General features: G+C 33.5%; 1 protein-coding gene and 1 non-coding gene across 11 annotated transcripts; both read left to right on the forward strand.

Annotated features, from left to right (window-relative positions):
* Nucleotides 1–454: 454 nt before the first annotated feature.
* On the forward strand, nucleotides 455–19,788 carry LOC111001576 (WD repeat-containing protein 44). 10 transcript variants are annotated; one of them, XM_045631889.1, is made up of 21 exons: nucleotides 455–671; nucleotides 1,100–1,268; nucleotides 1,492–1,610; nucleotides 3,665–3,753; nucleotides 4,277–4,369; nucleotides 6,120–6,263; nucleotides 7,288–7,415; nucleotides 7,667–7,781; nucleotides 8,068–8,175; nucleotides 8,740–8,824; nucleotides 9,387–9,538; nucleotides 10,364–10,502; nucleotides 11,233–11,379; nucleotides 12,171–12,287; nucleotides 12,729–12,782; nucleotides 13,809–14,010; nucleotides 14,759–14,908; nucleotides 15,458–15,841; nucleotides 16,391–16,697; nucleotides 17,655–17,938; nucleotides 18,530–19,788. In XM_045631889.1, exons 1-21 carry the CDS (start codon nucleotides 604–606, stop codon nucleotides 18,668–18,670), a joined length of 3,195 nt encoding a protein of 1,064 aa, XP_045487845.1. In that variant the 5' UTR covers nucleotides 455–603; the 3' UTR covers nucleotides 18,671–19,788. The 10 variants fall into 10 exon arrangements, with proteins under 10 accessions (XP_045487845.1, XP_045487846.1, XP_045487847.1 ...); XM_045631890.1 differs by having other exon boundaries at nucleotides 18,533–19,788; XM_045631891.1 differs by having other exon boundaries at nucleotides 10,379–10,502.
* Nucleotides 2,557–2,640, forward strand: Trnal-cag. The gene has a single exon. It is a non-coding gene; the product is annotated as a tRNA-Leu (tRNA).
* Nucleotides 19,789–20,498: the final 710 nt, after the last annotated feature.

Below are 20,498 nucleotides of genomic sequence, written 5' to 3' on the forward strand. Positions count from 1 at the left end.
AAAATTAAATGTTAAAGATTTAATGAAAATATGTACTTAGAATTAACTACTAACTGCCGCTCATAGATAGCGCCTTTTACTTCACGGGATTCACGGATGAGTTGCTGGTCTTTCCCGACCCACCCTGGAATAAAAACGTATTGGATTTCGATATAACTCGCGGTAAGTTTCTTAGAAATCGTAGGGGAGGTTGTACTGCAGTCGACCCATTATAAAGTGAGTCGTCCGGTAATAAATGTCACTAAGAATGTACACGCTATGCAACTCGTTATCGATACTTAGGTCCCATGATGAAATTAACTTATATTAAATAAATTATTAACTATTTAAATATTTATGAATATAAATATACCTTTAGCGTATGATATGTAATTAATCTACGTTTGTTTGATATTTCATTTTTTATCTACGGTGGTAATTTTAAAAATTCACATGTTAATTGTCAACATTTAAATATTTTTATTTTTGTGAATGGTGATATGAAATCTTATGGTATAATAAACATTATAAATTCCTAAAAAACGTCAATTAATTATACTGGAAAGAATGATTTTAAGTAAATGACGTAATTGGTCAAATATCCATTGATGTAAATACCTTAAAATGGGTGATAGCAGTGATTCTGAAGAGTTCTATGATGCGGAAGACTTCACACCAGCAAGAGGCTCAAAGTAAGGAAACAAATGTTTCCATACAATTTCCTTTTTATCCGGCTTTAGGTTAAAACTGTCTCTGTAAAATATGTGTTTTTATATAGGTTTTTTATGATGTTTGACAAGGTAACATTTGGTCTTGCTAACAGATGTTGCACCTGCCTTGAACGTCCTTGCACATACTCAAACCATAATTACGTTCAAAACAAATGTATAATTATTGAAACTGGTCTGTTAATAGGTCAAAAGGATAATTTATTGAAAGGTAAATTCATTTTGAAAGGTGCTATGACTGAGTTAAGCAGTCCTTTCATAATGTATAAAGCCACTATTTTAAACTACTTTGTTAAAAAGTAAGAGAAGACCACTATATAAGCAACCTTAATATGTCATTGATTGTGTTTATTTAATTTTTTGTATTACACTGTTTTAAAATTGTATTTCAGAAGATCATCGCTTTGTAAAAGTATCAGTGTTACCGACAATTCTAGCAGTTCCGACAAAGAGAAACCATCAACTTTAAAAACTGAAGAAGTGCAGGTTTCACCAGCTGTTTGTGCCACCAGCCTAGCTACTAAAGAAACACCTGTTGATGAAAGGTCAACTGTTAAAAATGTAAGACAAATATATACAATCTAAAATTTATTTTTATTTATATATATAGAATATATAAAACTCTTATTGTATGTATTATTAATGAAGATAGTATGGAAGACATAAAATCTAAATACTCTTGTACAGAGAAATAACTTAAAAACTGATTGTCCTGATCATATTTGAAAAAGGAGAAAATCTCTTTAATCATATATATATAATATAATGAAATAAATATTTGAAGGTGGTGCAAGGCAGACGTAGGTTCCAAGAGCTTCGCAGATGTATGCAAACTGAGGAAGAAGATGAGCCGGAGGTACCTCAAGCATCAGAACATACTTATGCATTGGAACATCCATTCAAGTAAGAGAAAGCATGTTTTTATAATATAATTATGCTTTCTATTTGTTTAAAAACTGTATTAATTAATTTATTATAAGACTCCTTTCAATTTAAGTACCACAATAAAAAAGTAAAAATAAGTATTAAACAATATAGAAGACATTGAATAAACAACAAAGTCTTTAGATTAGCATAGGTTCGCTTATTTAAATATGTACAACATATATATACACATTTTTAAAGAAATTTTATGTTTCCCAATTTGTTTCTTTTAACACTTTTACTGTAATTTGGTCTTGAAAGTTGACTAATTTGCAACTCTGCAACCAACTATGATTTCATAGTGTGATCTGTGGCAGAAATACTTTATTTGATTATTAAATAAATAATAATTTTAGCTGATTCAAGTTACGATAGCTTTTTTTTTAATTTTTAATTGTAACTGATGTTGGGTAGTCAACATCAAAGATGTATATAATCTACATGTACATAAACTGGTTGATTATATTATCATGATCCTGTTCAAATAATATATTTCAATGTAATGCAATAGTTTCGCTATAGTAAGTAAATGGTCAGGTATAGAAATATATATGTATAAACAAATATAATTTTATCTAAATTGATAAAACTAGAAATTCTCATATGATGTAATTTATAAACTGTTTTTAATTGAAGTAATATAATATTATATATACATACAAGAATATACTTTTTTCCACTATTTTTTCTATGGGAATAGAATTTCCTACAGAGTGTGATTGGCTACATTATCCTTTCTCACTAATCACCTCCAACTCAATTGAAACTGTGGGTCGCGTCAGCTTTCTACAAAGAATTCGATTGCATCCCTCATATATTGCTTATTTGCCCCCTGAACTATTTTATGTTAAGTTGATATTAAGATAGTTTTATTTAAAAAAATTAACAACCGTTTTAGTTCCCGATTTTCATTGCAATTTGTATAGTCAGGATGGCCGAGCGGTCTAAGGCGCTGCGTTCAGGTCGCAGTCCACTTCTGTGGGCGTGGGTTCGAATCCCACTTCTGACAGACTTTTTATTGCATTATGGATATATAAGTTTATTTTACATTTAAACATATAAGTATTTCACTGTAAAAGTGGAATACTTTATTATTTATTTGATGATAAGTACAGAGAGTTGGCAGTCGGATACTGTTATATATTATAGACTATTTACTAATAAATTATGTAACTAATTTATTATTACAATAGTTTTATCAACGTCTTATATTAGAATTGTATATATATATATTTATTTATTTTGCGATAATTCGATAAAATTCGTTGGGTAAAGTTTTTTAAAGCCGTACATTATAGATACATTGGTAAAAACAAACACAAAATACAATTTTTAATGTGACAAGCACTTAGAGGCAAACATGACATAATATTATTGGTATGTACCTCAGTTTTTTATGCTATATGAACTATCGCCGAAAAAAACGATCGTGATCCTGTATATATGTTGGTGAAAAAATATTGAGGATCACAATACTGTAAAACTATATATTAAATTCACTTGCAATACCACAAAATGATTAGTAATATTAAAGTGGGACGAACAATGCACGCGATATTTAAAACAACTATTATACAATAACTAGTCTGTAATTCGCCGATGACAAGAAACAATATTGTTAACATCACCCAGTTCAAAGTGGTCTTTTTGCGTCTAAGTTAATAAACATATTTCGTGTGAGGTGAGTTGGCAAGCGTATTTGATATTATTAGAATGCGAAGATTTGTCTAAGATAGCTATCATAGAAATTAAGTTATAATAATAATCAAAAATTTCTCTCGCCTATGTTCTATAGAATCTTGTAACAATTTTACTTAAGAACTATATGTTTTAATGTTTTTATGTTTACGTTAATTGTATGGCATGTTTCAACCAGATATGGATTAATCCTGCCTATTAATCCTTTAGGCTTCTGTTGTAGCTAAATTTAATGTAGTACGGACGCAGCACCTATCCTCTGATGGCGTGGACATCATCAGCTGTAATGTGTTAAAACAATTACCTTGATACTAAATGAATACTTACCCTTTCAGAATTATATCCCACGATACGATGAGCTTGCAAAGTATGACGTCTTTGGGAAGAATCGGTAGGATACTAAGCGGAGCAGCGGAATCACATCGTAAGTGATTAGTATCTACTTATAAACGCCTCTTAAGATTTTTTATGTTGAGTACCGTCCAAAAGGCAGAGAACGGTCTTAGCTGTGTCCTTAAAGATAGTAAAAGTAAAATAAAACTCTGGGCTCTACCAAGTTGATAATTAACAAGTTTTACTTGTGAATTCTTAGGTCTATATTTCATGTGTAATTTGTGATTGATGAAATTTTGATGTAATGCTTAATAGTTAATTGTCATAGTTACTCTCCTCTATTGTCGCTTCTGTTATTTTAGTGAGACAAAATCTCTATAAAAACCCTCTTATATACTACAATTACTATGGGATCCTTAAATGAGATTAACTTCTTATGACCACGTAGTGTTTTCTGGTTTGGTTTCAGCCCAATACCTGCTCCATTTTGTATTTCGGTATATATTTATATTTGTAGGCAAAAATTGATAATTAATTTACTTATTAATTGTGGGACAGATATTATCCATGTGCCATACAAGGAGTAAAGTACCGTATTTAAACAATTCTTTCAGCAAATATACGAGAGAATATGCCAGCCCCATCTTCCTCGTCTAGGGAACCCTCAACATCTGACGATCCACTTGCTACGGATCGGACACAAAACGGTACGTTTTCAAGATACTAATTATTTCGATAATTTTAATACTCTATTTTCAGCAGGTTCAAAGAAAGTAATATATTGAATGTTGTTGGAGGCTAACCTGATGTTAAGTGATCCCGGGTCCCTTGGGTAGAATGCCTAGCGAACCCCGAGGGCCCATCTTAAGGGCGTGTGATGGGCTGAGGTGGTTTTAGTGGGTAGGGTCTCGCTACCCCTCTGAATAGCAGAGGGTTTTGAGTGTAGATCCAGCCCCACAGTCCCCGCGTCAAGTTCGATTGATGCGGGCCTGCAGAAGTGCATTTCCACCTCATAAAAAAAAAAAAAAAAAAAAAAGATGATAAGTGATACCGCCGCCCAAGGACACTATACCAGAGGGCTCGCGAGTGCGTTGTCGGCCATTTAAGAATTGGTACGCTCTTTATTTGAAGGACCCTAAGTCGAATTGGTTTGGAAATACTTGTGTGCAGCTGGTTCCACAAAGCGGCCAAAAAAAATTGTCTTTGACGTTGAGGTGATCCGGGTAGAATTTCGTATTCTGCCTCCATGACCGATGATGAAACTCAGCTGAAGGCATTAATCCGAACAACTCCTATGAACACTCCATGCTGAATGCGGTAGAAGATGCAGAGTAACAATTTTCGTCGTTGATTCAACTCGCGCAAAAATTTATCAGCGCTAAGTGTTCCGATGGTGGCTTTAAGACGGGTGTCTTAAAAAAGATATAGAGAGTGTTTTTCTATGTAGAAAACGCGTAATCTTGTGTCTATATAATAATCTATCGTGACAATAATATGGATACAAAATGGACTGTGTTGAGTTTCAGGTTTTGTCATAGTTCGTTAGTTAATAAGGACTAAATATAATATTTGAAACAAATACGCAGTAGATATTTGTAAGAATGGTAGTCCACGATTCATTATATAATTTCTCGTTGCTTGAGTCAATTCTGCAGTTTTTACAAAATTTGACCAATATCTTTTTCAAATAACTACAAAATCTCAAAAGTGTACAATTCGGTATTTATTAACTCTCCTGTGTGTTCCTATATATTTTCTTTTATTTACCTGTGCACATTGAAATAATTCTGTAACGGAAATACACCAGAATTTATTATTATTAGGTTCGCGTCCAACACTATGTGAAGCTGCAAACTGAACTATTTCCGAACCAATTCGACTTAGAGCTAAGAAAAGTTCGTAACGATTTTTAAAGGACGGCAACGCACTCGCAATCACTCTGGCATTGAGAGAGTCCATGTGCGGGGTCTGACTTAATATCGAATGAGCTTTATACGTGTTTGCTTGTATAAAAAAACCTGTGTGTATTTATGTATTAGAAGTTATACTTCTTTGGCGTAACAAGATAAAAATCTTTTTAAAAATCTTGTCTTGCCTTATTCTACGTTTGTAGAAAAAAAACTAAAATTTTGACTAACTTTAGAGTGTCGATTTTTTTGTGACGGTGTGTTGTTTTTCCTAACGCGCCAAAAGAAGTTTAACTTCAATAATGTTTCGAGTGTTTTGCAACTATCGTGAACGAAGAATTTGTGGTTACAAAAGAAAGGGTGTAATGTATGTTTGTGTTTGAATGTTTGAAGCGTCGTAGCTCCTAACGGTTATATTTGTTAGAATAAACGTGATCACGATGATTCTTAGCTGCCATTTTAAGGTCAATACTTTTTTTCAGACTCATTTCCTACCTAAAAAAGAGCTCGAATGTTGTCGTTAGGTATTAAATTTGTTTTTATATTAAAGTGCTGGCGATGGCCGAGCCGGATGTGATAGCGAGTACGAAGGCCAACAGCCTCAAGCATAATAGAGGTTCGTCAGCAGTTGTAGCTGTCTGTCACACCTCTTGTCTTCCGGCTCCTGTAGCGCCCCCTCGGAAGAAGAAGCGCAGTAAGTTACTCTTGAAGGTTCAGCTTGCAACATTTAAATAAATACATAAACAACTATACCAATACGACTTAGGTATCGAGTCCTAATAGGCAGGCAACGCACTTGAAAGCCTTCTGGCGCTGGGAGTATTCACGAATGTTGGTGGCACTTAACATCAGCCATTCAGTTCTTTCTAAAAAATATACTCAATAAATGTCTTGCAAAAAATGTATATTTTCACAGGTTTTTAATTTAGTATGTAATTGCTGAAGTATGACTAGCAGTTGTCAAAAGCCAATACGTGATACTGAGCCGTAAGCCTCGACTTGGGCCCGTATACTATAATCATTTGTCATATCTGACAGCACTCAAGTTTATTATAGATTTTATTATATACACATTGTGATTTCATGTGATAATACATAAATAAATAAAGAATGTGCGTTTACCGCACAAGACGTTATGCGACAGAATTGACATATAAAGTTCTATAAAATATTCAATTCTAAAGTTCTGGTATGTGACTTAAAATAAAAAAAATTCTCGATCTCCTTTACTTTCTTTCTCAATCTTTATCCCTATAGTTCTCTCCCACCTCTCGCTCCTTGGCACTGTGTGAGATCCGACGTTTGCTCTATCTCAATCTCTCTCTATTTTTCTCACTTGCTCTCTCCCTACTCTTAATTCGTTCGCTCTTTAAAATACGTTTATTTTCGAACATAAGATCATCAAGGTATCACTTATTCCACGTCATTAAATTCGATGCTGTAGGTATCCCTACTCATCGGCAAAGAAGACAGAGGGTGTAGGCTTTCTCACTCTCAATCGGTCTCAAACGCTGCACATCTTCGTGACGCTGATATTATTATTATGTTTCATCCGTACAAACCCCTCCGTAAAATACCCTCATGCGCCTATAGAAGTTTCCCTTTAAAAAAGTCATGGATTTTGACATACAGGAGTTTGGCCTAAGTTTCGACTCTACAATAAGGACTCTATAAATCGCTTATATTTTTAAAGGTCACTTAACACTGAATAATTACAGACAAACTCCACGGGTCCCAATCGCTATCAACTACTGAGGGTGATAATCTCAGTGTGTGTACTACTGACACGGATGATCTACGATACGTGAGGCGGGATAAGCCACATCTTGATTCGTTGAGGGTTGAGGTATGGTATATTGCGTTTAAACCGAATAAAGAGGTTTTATTGTAATGCGTAAACCAAAGACATTTACAATGTCATTTACCCAAGACAAAGTAATAGAATTTTTTTATAGAATCAGTACGAACTTTTTAATTAACTGTATTTAGTTAAATTATGAATTGTACCAGTTCGCGGGCTTAAAATTTTTGTTTGGTATTTTATCCATCAATTTTTTTTTCTGAATTTCATGTATGTACTTATCTTTTTTATTATAGGCCGCACAACCCATTCCACCGAATCAATGTATGGCTTTACCAAGTCCCGCCAGCACAATCGAATCACTGACCAGAGAGTTCCAGGATTCATTAGAACTCTCACATTCCAAATATGGTATGTGTTTTTAAACAAAATTTTAGTTTTTGCCCATTAGGTAAATTTCTGTGTTTCCTGATTATTTTTTCTTACTAGGCAAGTCAGTGTAATACTTCTCTTATTCAATAAAAAAAAGATTATTTAAGTATTAGAGTAGTATGGATTCCCGGGGACTGTCTCACATAAAATTTGCTCATGGTTGACCATGTGACCATGGTCGGCCATGATTTTTAGGTTTGGTCAGCCATGAGCGGGACACATAGTTTCATATTTTGATTAATTAAAATAAAGAATTAAATTCCAGCAAGTGATATGTCTCTACCAGAGACGTGGTCTTCCCCGGCTGCACCTCCTATTCGGTCTAATGTTGCAACGGTAGCACCGCATACTAAAGATGCCTTAGCTGTTAATGGTAATTTCTAGGAATTATTATTAATACTATTTAGAACTAGCTCTTTAAAGAGGTCTGTCGACGTTTCACACAAGTAAAGATTTGATTTTGATGTATTCTATAGTCTATGTCTATATTACTTACTTTTAAAAAGTCGAAACGGATTTAATAAGCTTACGTATTGCAGCTAATTAGAATTTAATAACACGCTAATAACTTTCGAATTGTAATTATTAAGGATAGGGTAGGATTCTAATGGTTAAAGATCTTTTTACTCATTTATATTAAAAAAAAATCACAGTTAAACAAAAATCTAAATGTACTAATAATATACAAAACAGTTATGATATTTTATATACCTTTTTAGCAGATTTGTCATAATAATATTTATGCCATTTTTATGCGATTATGGCAATTTTATTTATTAATATGTTATTAATTTACATATTTTTTTAAACTGCTTTTAAATGATATTTTAATAATAATTATACTAAAATTAATACTATAGTTTATACTCAAAAGTGCTGCCTAAAAGTGCTCTCTTAGCTTAGCTAAGTGTTAATCAATAAAAATATAATATTCTAGGTGCTCGTAGTGAGAGCGAGTGTCGTACGTCGCGTACGCACAGCGAAGGACGGCCGCTGACTTCTAGTTTAGGGTCCAATGGCAGGTAACTATTATTATATATAAAATAAACGGCGTGATTCTTAAAAAACTATTGCCTCAATGCTTTATTGGGAAATGCCTTGGAGTTTGGTGCGTGTATTTGGAGAAACTTAATGTATAAACTATTAGTATTTGAAGTTCCCTCACATTATTACTTAGTAGAGCTCCTGATTTAGATTTCTGAGGAATTAGTAATTGTTAAATTAAAATGCACTGTATTGTGTTGGAACTCACACAAGCTTCAATAAATGAGCGTACCAATTCTTAAAAGGCCTGCAACGCACTCAGGAGCCCTCTGGCATTGAGTGTCCATGGGCGACGGTATTACTTAACATCAGATGAGCCTCTCGCCCGTTTGTCCCTTGTTTTATAAAAAAAAACATTAGTCTTTATTTTTATTTTTTTTTAATTATCAAGATTACTATCGAACTATACAACGCAACATTGTTGTAAACATAACATCGTTACAGTGAGCGTCCTCAAATCCCAATCTCTTACCGTACACATCATGCGTCCCTACATCTTATGAAAGTTTGCAAATGAGTAAAAGGGACAAAACATTGCAGACGTTCGGAAACGTCGCGCGCTCGTCGTCGCTCAGCGGGCGATTCGCCTGCCGAAGGCGAGGGAGAGGGTCTCAGGGCAAGATGCGTCTCCGGAAGGCAGCTCTCAGATATAGAGATACTGGAACAGGTCACTGTGCTTAATCTTGATACTGGTACGTATATTAGTATAGAAGTAGAAGAAGAAAGAAAACTTTATTAGACACGATATACAGGATTATATTTCTAATTGCAACATATGTGCTTAAATATAAATAAAAAATATACACACATACATTAAAAAAGGAAAAAAAAAATATTTTTATTGATATAATCAGAAGGAATGTACAAATTAAATTATATAATAATTAATTGGTTAGTCGAAGAAACGGTGTCACAAATTATCTATATATAAATAAAATGCTGTCTTTTTTATCTAGCTAAAACTAGAGAATGGCTATACCGATTTGGCAAATTATGATCTTGAAATGTATGTGGAAGTCCAGTAGTAAATAAAAATACTTAAAACGACAATTGAATTTTTCGACTTAAATTGTTGCTTTCATGATAAATTACATTAAATTATCGAGGATAAGGAATCTCGGACCTCAAATTATCGCATGTTAGCGAGCGAGATACTATTTCTAAAATACTACTTATAAATTTTATTCCCAAGGGGACCAATTAACATTGATTTTATCTAACTTATCGACTATATTTCAAGGAACGGAAATAAATTAACGACTGTTCAATTATCTAGTCGACTGTACATTTATTTATGTGGTTAATTAAGGATTTTTAGGGCCTGTTTCACAATGTATGGATAAAGTACCAAATAGCTATGCAACACATAAATCCAAAATTCCAAATAAGATAATTTGCGTTTTTAGTTTTTATCCTACCAAAAAGTAATAAATAGCTTATTTGGAACTTATCCGGACATTGTGAAACAGACCCTTAGTGTAACACGAAATTAGTAGACGGGTATCACAGACCCAAAGTGTGTCCTGTTCTAGGAGAACGCATGCCGCTAAGCGTCGCCGAACACAAGTTGCCTCAATGCATCAATCCCCTGAGTCTTCACATCATGCGACTGACTTCAGAGTACATAGGACGGACTAACGACGACGAACATAACAGGTATGTTATCGGGTGTAAAATACCCATGGTAGGGTGTGATATGCTTTATATCTGAATTATTTAACATTTAATTGATCTGGTATTGGATTTTAAAGTATGCTTATTTAGTACTAATTCTAACACTAAAACGACACAATTGTGGGTTTATAAGGTTTTTTTAAGTGACTTCTTGTTAACTTCATAGGGGCCGTTTACGTCTTACGTAAGCAAATTTACTGCAAGTTATTCCCCTCCCCCCCCTTCATGTTGTAAACAAAAGTACGTACATAAACGTATGACTTTTTTGTATTGATCATATCTTTGATGAATCTTCGAAAATGCCATTTCGTTTTTCGTAAAAAAGTAAAAAGTAATTTGTTGACGTAATTACCAAATAAGAAAATCAAACCTTCCCCCCCCCCCCCTCCCCATAGTGCTTACGTAATACTTGAACGGCCCCATAGATGACACTAATACTATACTAAACTCATAACTTTGAGACGCTTTTAGATTTTAAGATATTACGCGAATTATATTAAAACAATTTTTTAGTGAAAACTAGTTTTTAATTTATGCACAAAACATTTTGTCTGCATGTGCACGACAGATTTTTTTCTAAGGTAATAATACTAGTTACGATTATTTAAGTAAATTTAGCGTTTAAATAAGTAATCTATCAACTATTATGAAAATGGTGGCATTTAAAGTTTTTTCAATTTAAAATAACGTTTGAATTCTTTAAAACTTAAAGTAGTCGGTCAAGCAGTCCTCTCGTCCAATTGAGGAGACGGCCCATGAGTGTGTGGAAGCGCTGGTCGATTTACAGTACTGGGGTCTTGCGAAGATCGCCTTCCGCGCCCCTACATCTGACCCAGTCTAGCTTCTCCATCGATAATAGGTTAACATTTAGATTACTGGGCCTTGTGCTGGTACATGCAATGAAAGATGTCTTTTTATATCTTACTCGTTCGTTGAGTGTGACGTCATTATGTTACACGCGCAATAAACCTTAGTTCGTTCGTTATACGTTCATTGTACGCAAAATTATTTTATATTTTTTAACAGTCTTAATATTATGAAGATATATATTGAAAAGACACTTTCAGTGTGAGCTTACAGCAGAGCACAGGTTATATTATCAGAAATTTTGATAAATTGTTATTTTTATACAAATTAAATATTGAAATATCAAAATTCTGATAATTGACTGCGTTTAAAGGCTTTGAATTGTTAGTCGTGGGTTTTTTTAGCGAATTTTGAAATATTGTAACTGTCGAATTTATTTAGTTTTGATTTATTTTCATCGTAAATTGTGTACAATTTGTCTCATCCGTTGTTTAGTAAACCCGTGTATAGCTTTAAAACATACGTAGCAGTTCAATGTTCGCTTTTTGCTTGTATACAGTCTTTTAAATGTTTATGTAGCTTTCAACAATCAAATAACCCAAAAATTCAGACTCAAAATTGTTGTTTATGTACTAAATGTGCTATGTAGTTTGTCATCCTAACATTTCCATATATTGTAGAAACATTTTAATATAATATGCAAATTGGTGTAATTTATGTAGTGACTGACCAATATTGCGTACGAAGATTTATCGTAATTATATTAGGACTAACTTTGAATGTTCAGTTTAGTAGAGAGAAGGGTGAATCCTGTATGTATTCTCAAATATTTTTGTTTTTCAGAGAGACAGACGAGGAAAGTGAAAGTGTCTGCGCCGGTGGCGTTGAAGATGAGACAAAAGAGGCGAAGAGAGAGTCCGCTGACCGACAAACGACGGCCATCAAACGGAAAACTGACAAGTATGTATTTTTATATTATGTTTATTTACCAATTTTTTTTTTCAAATCTACACATTAGATTTATCGCGGGCATTATTAAATAAAACTGTCTATTTTGTATAAAAAAACAGTCAAATGTGATATAGAAAAATCTAGAATTCTATCCTACTATTGGACTGAATTGGTTACTAACAATATCAAGCCAAAATTAAGCCTATCAACAATCAGGTTACGAATATGGTAACCAACTCGATTACAGGCCTCGTTTTGAAATACAGACTCACATTGCAGGGACTTAAATATTTATATCAAATTATTTTGTAACCCAAAAGAGAATTCCTAAGAAGAACCTTAAGAGATTCACGAATGAACGATACTGAATACAAGAGTGATTGAAAGTGAACGTAGAACCACTGTTGGAAAATTATCATTCTTAGTTCTAATATAATGTTGAATATTCAGTGTGATCCGCGCTGAACTAGTGAAGTGTCACTCGCACGACAACATTAATATCAGGTGACAGTTTTTCACAACTTGCTTGATGTTTGCTCTCGAACATTGTACGAGTTAATTCGCCGCTGACGGTTTCTTTAAAATCATTTCAGTATTAAGGAGAAAGTGTTTATGACGTTACCGTATTAGTCTGCGTCTGATGTTAGAAGATTACTTATTTTGCCACTAGAGGCGCTGTCAGATTTTTTGGAAAGACATAGACAAATATGGTAGCGTTTACAAGTCAACTCATAGGAGTTTCGCTTTTCGAGAATGCTTCATTTGGTTATAACTAACATTGAGTCTAAAAAACAAAAGCCTTAACATAACGAACATACGCTTATGCGAATCTTACATAATAAATATTTTAAACAATATGCCTATCATTCCGGCGAAGCAATTATTATTTCAGTGGTTCGTCATCATTGTAAACGCGGCTTTATGTCTCCGTCTTACAGTTATGCAATGAAAGTGTTGTATATCCTGGCTTTGACGAACTTGAAGGCAGATTACTTGTTTATAAAAATGATCTGTAAACTGAGAAACAGTAAAAATTATTTAGTTTAATATATATGTTTTATAGATTTTTTTTAATTTATTTTGTTTGAAATATTAAAAAATGCTTGTGTTTTTATAACTGATTGGTACTGCGGTGAACATAACATGCATTTATTGTTTGAGGTGAATTTGCATGATTTGATATCAAAACTGTTAAAAGTAATTTTATCCTCATCTTAAGGTCGCTAGAAAAATTATTTGACATATCTAGAGACTAGGTATGGGTCTGATTTGCGTTTAAGTATACAAACAAATTTCTGAAACGGGTCATAAATATGACTACACAAGTACGACGACTTAAATACTAAGACGCATTATTGTCGAATTAAACTCATCAAGACGTTTGTTGTTACCTGCTAAAGGTAACAAACAACCCATATATTTGAACATTTTAAAATTTTAACTGTTCTTAAGGTTATATACCAGAAAAGATCCGGTTGTTTTATTAATTTAGTTTTATACCTCTTAAGCAATAGATACCAACATTTACAGGCTGAAGCGATTCTTCGGTACAACAGTAAAAAAGACAGTTGACGCTGCAAAATCCCTCGCACAGGAGGTGTCTCATGCCAGACATAAAGAAGACGTGGCAGAAATTGCAGATGACGTTCGAGGGGAGCATAATATTAAGCTGAAAGCTTCGAATTCTCATAAGGGACCTTATGACTTTGATGGATGTGTGAGATATGTTCAGGTATGTTTGACTTAGTAGTAGTTAGTAGTATATTTCATTACAAGTGCGGAAAGCCTGTCATTGCAACGAGTTCCGACGAATGTCTACCCGAGCTGAGGCGCAGCTGAAGGTGAGGGTTGACAGTCACAGACATCAAAAAAAATAGTCTACTGAAGTAGACTATTTTTTTTGAAAGAAAACCAAATCTAACTCAATGAATCCAATCAGTAAATCTGATATTGAAACAAATTAGTAGCTTATTTTTAAAATATTTGCATGAATCATAAAAACTTCTGTCATTTTTTTTAGTAAAACCTTCATGGTTGGTTTTTTCTCTTTAATATTTTTTTATTGATATGAAATAAAAGAAACCTAACCTAACTAATAGAACGTAAACTTTTTAGAAATACGTATTTGCAAAATATATTATAAAATTATTTTTAATTAATATGAAATGAAAAGAAACCTAACCAAATTATTGAATCCAAATATTATATAATATTTAGAAATCATATATCATAAAAACTTCTATGGCTCTTTTTAATAAAACCTTCGTGGTTGGTTTTTTCTTTTTAATGGACATTGTTTTGACAGTTGGGAATGATAACGCACTAGTGCGGGAAAGGCAAAGAAAAAGCACGAGTGTGTAATAGCCATCTTTCCGAACGCTATACTTCCCTGCAATATGCCACTTTTTGAGCAACTGTATTAAAAAAGTATTTTTGTTTATTTACTCGGTGTATTTAATATTGTCAAACGAAATATAAAGGAGCTGGGAAGTATGGAGGCGGGCGTGGGTGGTCACGTGGGCGCGGTTTGGTGTTGCAAGTTCAGTGTGTGCGGGCGATTGCTAGCCACCGCTGGTCAGGACCGATTGTTGAGGGTCTGGGTAACTAGGGACGCACACCATATGTTCCAGGTGGGTGTGACTTCATATAAAGTTGAACCTTGGCTGGTATTTGAATAGTTTAAATTAATAATTTAGTGTTCGTGGATGTTGAATCTTAAGTTTTTTCTATAAAAAAATAAGTTTAATTTTTTGATTTTGATATTATTTTTTGCGAATTCTATTTTGTATGTTAGACTGGTTTCATTCAGTGTTCATTTTGGTTTTAAGTTAACTGATAAATTTTTAACTTGCCTAATTGGAAGAACAATCTCATGAACTAAAATTATTGTTTCCACCGGAATTGAACTAAATCTTTGTTTTAACTGATAATTTTGAGTAAATTTGCGTACTGAAAATTTATTGAATCATGTGAAGTGAGGCAGGGTACTGATTACTAATCAAGCTTAATTAATAGCTAAATAAAATCTGGTTTCTATAACTTGTTAAGAATCGTAGTTCCTTGTAGAAAAAAGAACGGCGATCAATGCGCGATATAGAAATTCAATTCATATCTCTGTAGATATCTCGCCTCTAATTTATATAAAAAGAAGTGTTAGTCTTAGAAATATAACATTCCAGGATATGCGCACAAAATACAACGCCGAACAAAAGTCATCACCCACCCCCTCCCAAGAATCTCTCGCGTCCCTCGCCCCCCCTCCATCTCCCGATCACCTTCCCCCTCTCGGCCCCGGCGCTCCTTTCTCCCCCCACCCCTTCTGCGTATACTCCGGACATAACTCGGACCTTCTAGACGTCTCCTGGTCCAAGAACTACTTCATACTGTCCAGTTCTATGGACAAAACTGTCAGATTGTGGCACATTTCGAGGGGGGAATGTCTCTGCTGCTTCCAACATATCGATTTTGTGACGGCGATCGTGTTTCATCCCAGGGATGATAGGTACTTCCTGTCTGGAAGTCTCGATGGGAAGTTGAGGCTCTGGAATATTCCTGATAAGAAGGTAAATAGTTTTGAAATAATAATTGCTTTTCAGTAATAGAACTTCCTGATTTATTGTTTTTGTATTTGGATTTAAACTTTGATGATAGCTTTGATTGATGAATAAGTTTGTACCACATTTTTAAGTTATATTGTTTTGAAAGGTTTCGTTATGATTAGTTTACATTGAAAAATTGTATAGCTTTGAAAATTAAAATTGTTGAGCAACAATATTAAATCAACGTGTTTGCGGAGTTGCTGGCAACATTGCGTGTTCTAGAGGTAACAAAAGCATCTTGACAAGATCTCGTGCGACGAGCGGCATCTGTTTATCCACAATTTTCAATATTAAGCGTAGAAATCAAATTTATGTGTGCAAGAACACTCGTTCGGTTGGTGAAGAAGGGTTACCTCCGGGTTATCATGGACACAAAAATTCTACTGCAGCGTGTGTCAGGTATAGAAAACTGATCACATTCTTGCCTATTAAGATAAACAATCACGTTTTGTACAGACATTTGAGGCCTAGAAATTGTAGCCCCATATTCTGACACTACATTTTCGTATACAGGTAGCTGTGTGGAATGAAGTTGACGGCAAAACAAAACTCATAACCGCGGCTAACTTCTGTCAGAATGGAAAATTCGCTGTCGTCGGCACATATGACGGCAGATGCATCTTCTACACGACAGATCAGCTGAAATACCACACACAGATCGATGTTCGATCAACTAGAGGAAAGAATTCGACGGGGAGGAAAATCAGTGGAATCGAACCTATGCCCAACGATGACAAAATCCTGGTGACGTCAAACGATAGTAGAGTCAGGCTGTATGATCTAAGGGATTTGAATTTGTCCTGCAAATATAAGGGAAAAGGTATTGTTTTGTTTTTTTTATTTGGACCACAAAATTAGGATATACACGTTAGTTATTTATACAAAAGTCAAAAACTCAATACAAACTCAAGTTATTAAAAGTAAACATTTTTTTATTATCAATGGCAAAAAAATTATAGCTGTCACGGGACGCCTGGCAGATGTGAAACATCGACATTATTTTGTAAAAGTAATATGCAGAAAAGAACAGATTGTGATAGAAACTAAATATGTCATAATGATAAAATCAAATATTACGATTTTTTCCAGTTAACCATGACTATTTGTTGAATAAACATTATTTTCATTAAATATTTTTAATGTGAAATTTACTACTGCATTTAGACTGTACCTTGTTTGATGTGTATATCATATAGCGTGGCGACGCGTCGCCACGCCAGAAATCGGTTTTACGTGCGGCTATAGATGTTTCACATCAAAAATCACGTCTAAATTAAAATTTTTCTCTTAAGACGATGACTTGTTTTTTGTGAGAGTTAATACCCTAACAAAGTGATATAAAATCCTGTTATAAAAAGAATTAAAAGGCCCAGAGAAGTACAAACCATACTAATCCTAATCCAATACACATACTAAATAAATTCGCGCAATTACTTCAGTTAGATTGATAGGAGATAAATGTAGCCGAATGGCATTAGGGAACGTATACAGGCCTCACAGCGTGATTCATTAAATAGAAGAAAAAATATATTTAATTTAAAAAAATAGGCGTGAGACGAACATAGTTAATCGCCTTTTGACGTAATTTATTTCTCGAAATGACCAACTGTGTAGATCGCTTTGTATCTATGATTCAATTATTAACTGTATTTTTTCCAATGTTTTATAGACACAAAAAGTTTATTAAAAAAATAACTTTTCATCTAACTTGGCATGTAGTCGTTGTAGTTATTAATCTATTTCAATCAAAATTTCTTAGTTAGTACCTTTATTTTAGGTTACGTAAACGTATCAAGCCAAATAAAAGCGTCATTTTCGCACGACGGAAAATACATAGTCAGCGGATCGGAGAACCAGTGCATCTATATCTGGAAGACCTGCCACGACTACTCCAAGTTCACGTCAGTCAGGCGGGACCGAAATGACTTCTGGGAGGGAATTAAGGCACACAACGCGGTGGTCACGTGTGCCATATTCGCCCCTAACCCTGATAATATGATTCGGACCATCAATGAGAGAGAAGAGAAGTTGAATGAGAGTCGAGGGGAGAAAGAAGAAGTGGTAAGTTTCTTTTTTAATAATAATTATTTATTGACTAAATTCTGTGACTTCCCAATGGCATGTATAGTGTTACAATATATTTAAATAAATAATAAAACAAATTAAATTAATGTATGATATTTATTTAATAATTTTTAGTAGATTCTTCACATCGTCATAGTTAAGTGTTTGAAAATTCTTACGCGCAGTTGAATTTTTTCTTTATATAAGTCGTGCTTTTGTCACTAACTATCACAGCAATGGTAATACCTTCTTAGTAAAACAATTTTCATTATGTTATGTTACATACTATCATTGGTAGAGTTGTACATGTGTATAGTTTATGTTACCACTACACTGTAATGCTATATTATAAATATATAACAAAAAAAGCTCTACAAATGTGATATATATTCGTGATGACTGTAAATTATTAATTAATTTTTTTTTATTGAAATATAGACAAAAAAAATCTTCAATTCATTGTGGCTTATAGTTTCATAGTCATCGAAGTTACTCCATTTTTATACAATGTTTCTTGCTAAGTCTAAAAATCCTAGAACGTACTCTTTGTAGCTATATAGTTTTCACTATATATAATTTTTTTTTCAGAAGGCCCCGGAGGGCGGTATGGTATCGTCATCTCAAACAGGCCACGTTCTCGTAAGCGCCGACTTCAATGGCTGTATAAAAGTATTTGTGCACAAAGCTAAACCCAAACACTCATCACTGCCCGCGTCTGCGCTTGCCTAATTCCTAGACTTACATGGGGCTAGACAAATACTTTGCAAACGTCACCAATCTATGTATTTGATCACGTGACTAAAATTGCCATACAAATATAATAACACCGCTACACTGGGTACAAATCCAATACTAAAATACCATTTTCAATACAAACTAAATCTCCAGCTTTTCATTGTATTGTAGTCGCGCCTTTCGAAGTATTCTATAGGGTCTGTATTTGATACGGAAACAAATCTCCAAAGATATTTCGATTTACAGAATTTGTAAGCCATATCTGAGGCCACAATGTCAAAGTTCTTTGGCTTTGTAATTAACATAAAGCTGTATATGTGCTATTTCAATTTACGGGAGAAATGAGAAGACATTAAATCTTTATCAGAGGAAGACAAAGGCACTTGCTCTTCCTCTAGGGACGACATACCTGGACTCCGAAAGTACCCACATCTGAGAAAACGGGAGGCACTAACTAGTCAAAGTGTCGGCAATAGATTTCCTCATAAAAACATTGAAATTATTTTTTGAATTCTTTTTGTTGCAATTTTAATTATGAAAGTTACTGTTATGCGCTATGACTACTCAACTTGAATTCTCTTTATCCTGAATATTTAATATCGTTTTATACTTTGTATTTAAACTCCTTGATTAGCTCCATAATCGCATATTAAACGATAGATTTTTGTATGAAAATCTTGATTGAGTTCGTGAAATATTCGTATAATGATAATTGTAGTTACGTATTTTATTCGAACTGTTCTTACGTTTTACAAATAACGTTAGCTATTGTATTTTACGAATTCGTGTTCATTTTTTATTTAAAACAAAAGAAAGCTTTACTCACATCATATACGAATATTTTACGAATAACGTATACGTGTCACGTATACGTCATAAAATAAATTCTGCGTTTTAATACAACAGTTCAGTTCTATTCGTTCTTGCGTTAAGCCGACGTGCTAAATGACTGTTTTTCAGCATTGTGGCTTTGTACATAGTTACGAGTGTAGCTTTGAGCTTACAAGGAACTTTAAACTTCTAACGAACTAGCCTTCTTAAATGGGCGTAATTTGCACACATTTAACTATACCTTAGTGACTCCAAGAAGTTTCTCCTAAGAAGTGAAGCGAGAAAAAGGAAATATATAAAATAATATAAAATGCATTCTCGCCTTATTAATATTTCTGAGTATGTCATTACATCGTAAATACAGTTTGATACACAGTGTAAACTGTACTTTAGTTCAGAGTGCAATTAGGTTCTATTAAGAAGATTAATTTCTTGGTTAGTAGCAAACTATCATATATAATTTCATTACTAATTTTATTAGTTTTGTTATTCTGCATGATTAAATCATATTTAAATCTATTTAGGAAGCATTAAAAATGTATTCACGGCGCATTTTATTGCGAAATTGTATATTTTCCTATTTATCATACATATTTATATTTGTTAAGAGTTTATCTTTTTTATTTGTAAGTTCTTGCCTCTGATTATTGTGATTAATAAAAATAAGTGTAAAAATAGTTGTATTGATCGTGATGCCATCGTAATGTTTTATTTGTATAAACTGGCATTTCTTTGAAATAAAGGGGTATATTAACATGTTTATATGACTTTTATTGTTACTGAGCTTCACCATATATTTGATTTTCTTCTCTAAGTAAATCGCGGTTGTCTGGAAGAGAGCGCTTGAAAGCTATTTTGATTGTACTGTATTTCGTGAAACGAAGTGTAAATAATTAAACCACAATTTTACCAGCATTAAGTGAACAAAAGTATTTAATAAATAAATCAGTGCAGCACTACAACCTCTTTATGACTTGGCCTCAAATTTCTG

The sequence above is a fragment of the Pieris rapae genome, chromosome 17 (assembly GCF_905147795.1).
Source record: "Pieris rapae chromosome 17, ilPieRapa1.1, whole genome shotgun sequence".
Classification (NCBI taxonomy): Eukaryota; Metazoa; Arthropoda; class Insecta; order Lepidoptera; family Pieridae; genus Pieris; species Pieris rapae.

What these genes read in the sequence shown, in the direction of transcription:
- LOC111001576 (XM_045631889.1), top strand. Translation starts at nt 604, where the DNA reads ATGGGTGATAGCAGTGATTCTGAAGAGTTCTATGATGCGGAAGACTTC. An exon ending in GCATTGGAACATCCATTCAA is followed by an intron (nt 1,611 to 3,664) that starts GTAAGAGAAAGC and finishes TTACCCTTTCAG; the next exon opens with AATTATATCCCACGATACGA. An exon ending in GGAATATTCCTGATAAGAAG is followed by an intron (nt 15,842 to 16,390) that starts GTAAATAGTTTT and finishes TTTCGTATACAG; the next exon opens with GTAGCTGTGTGGAATGAAGT.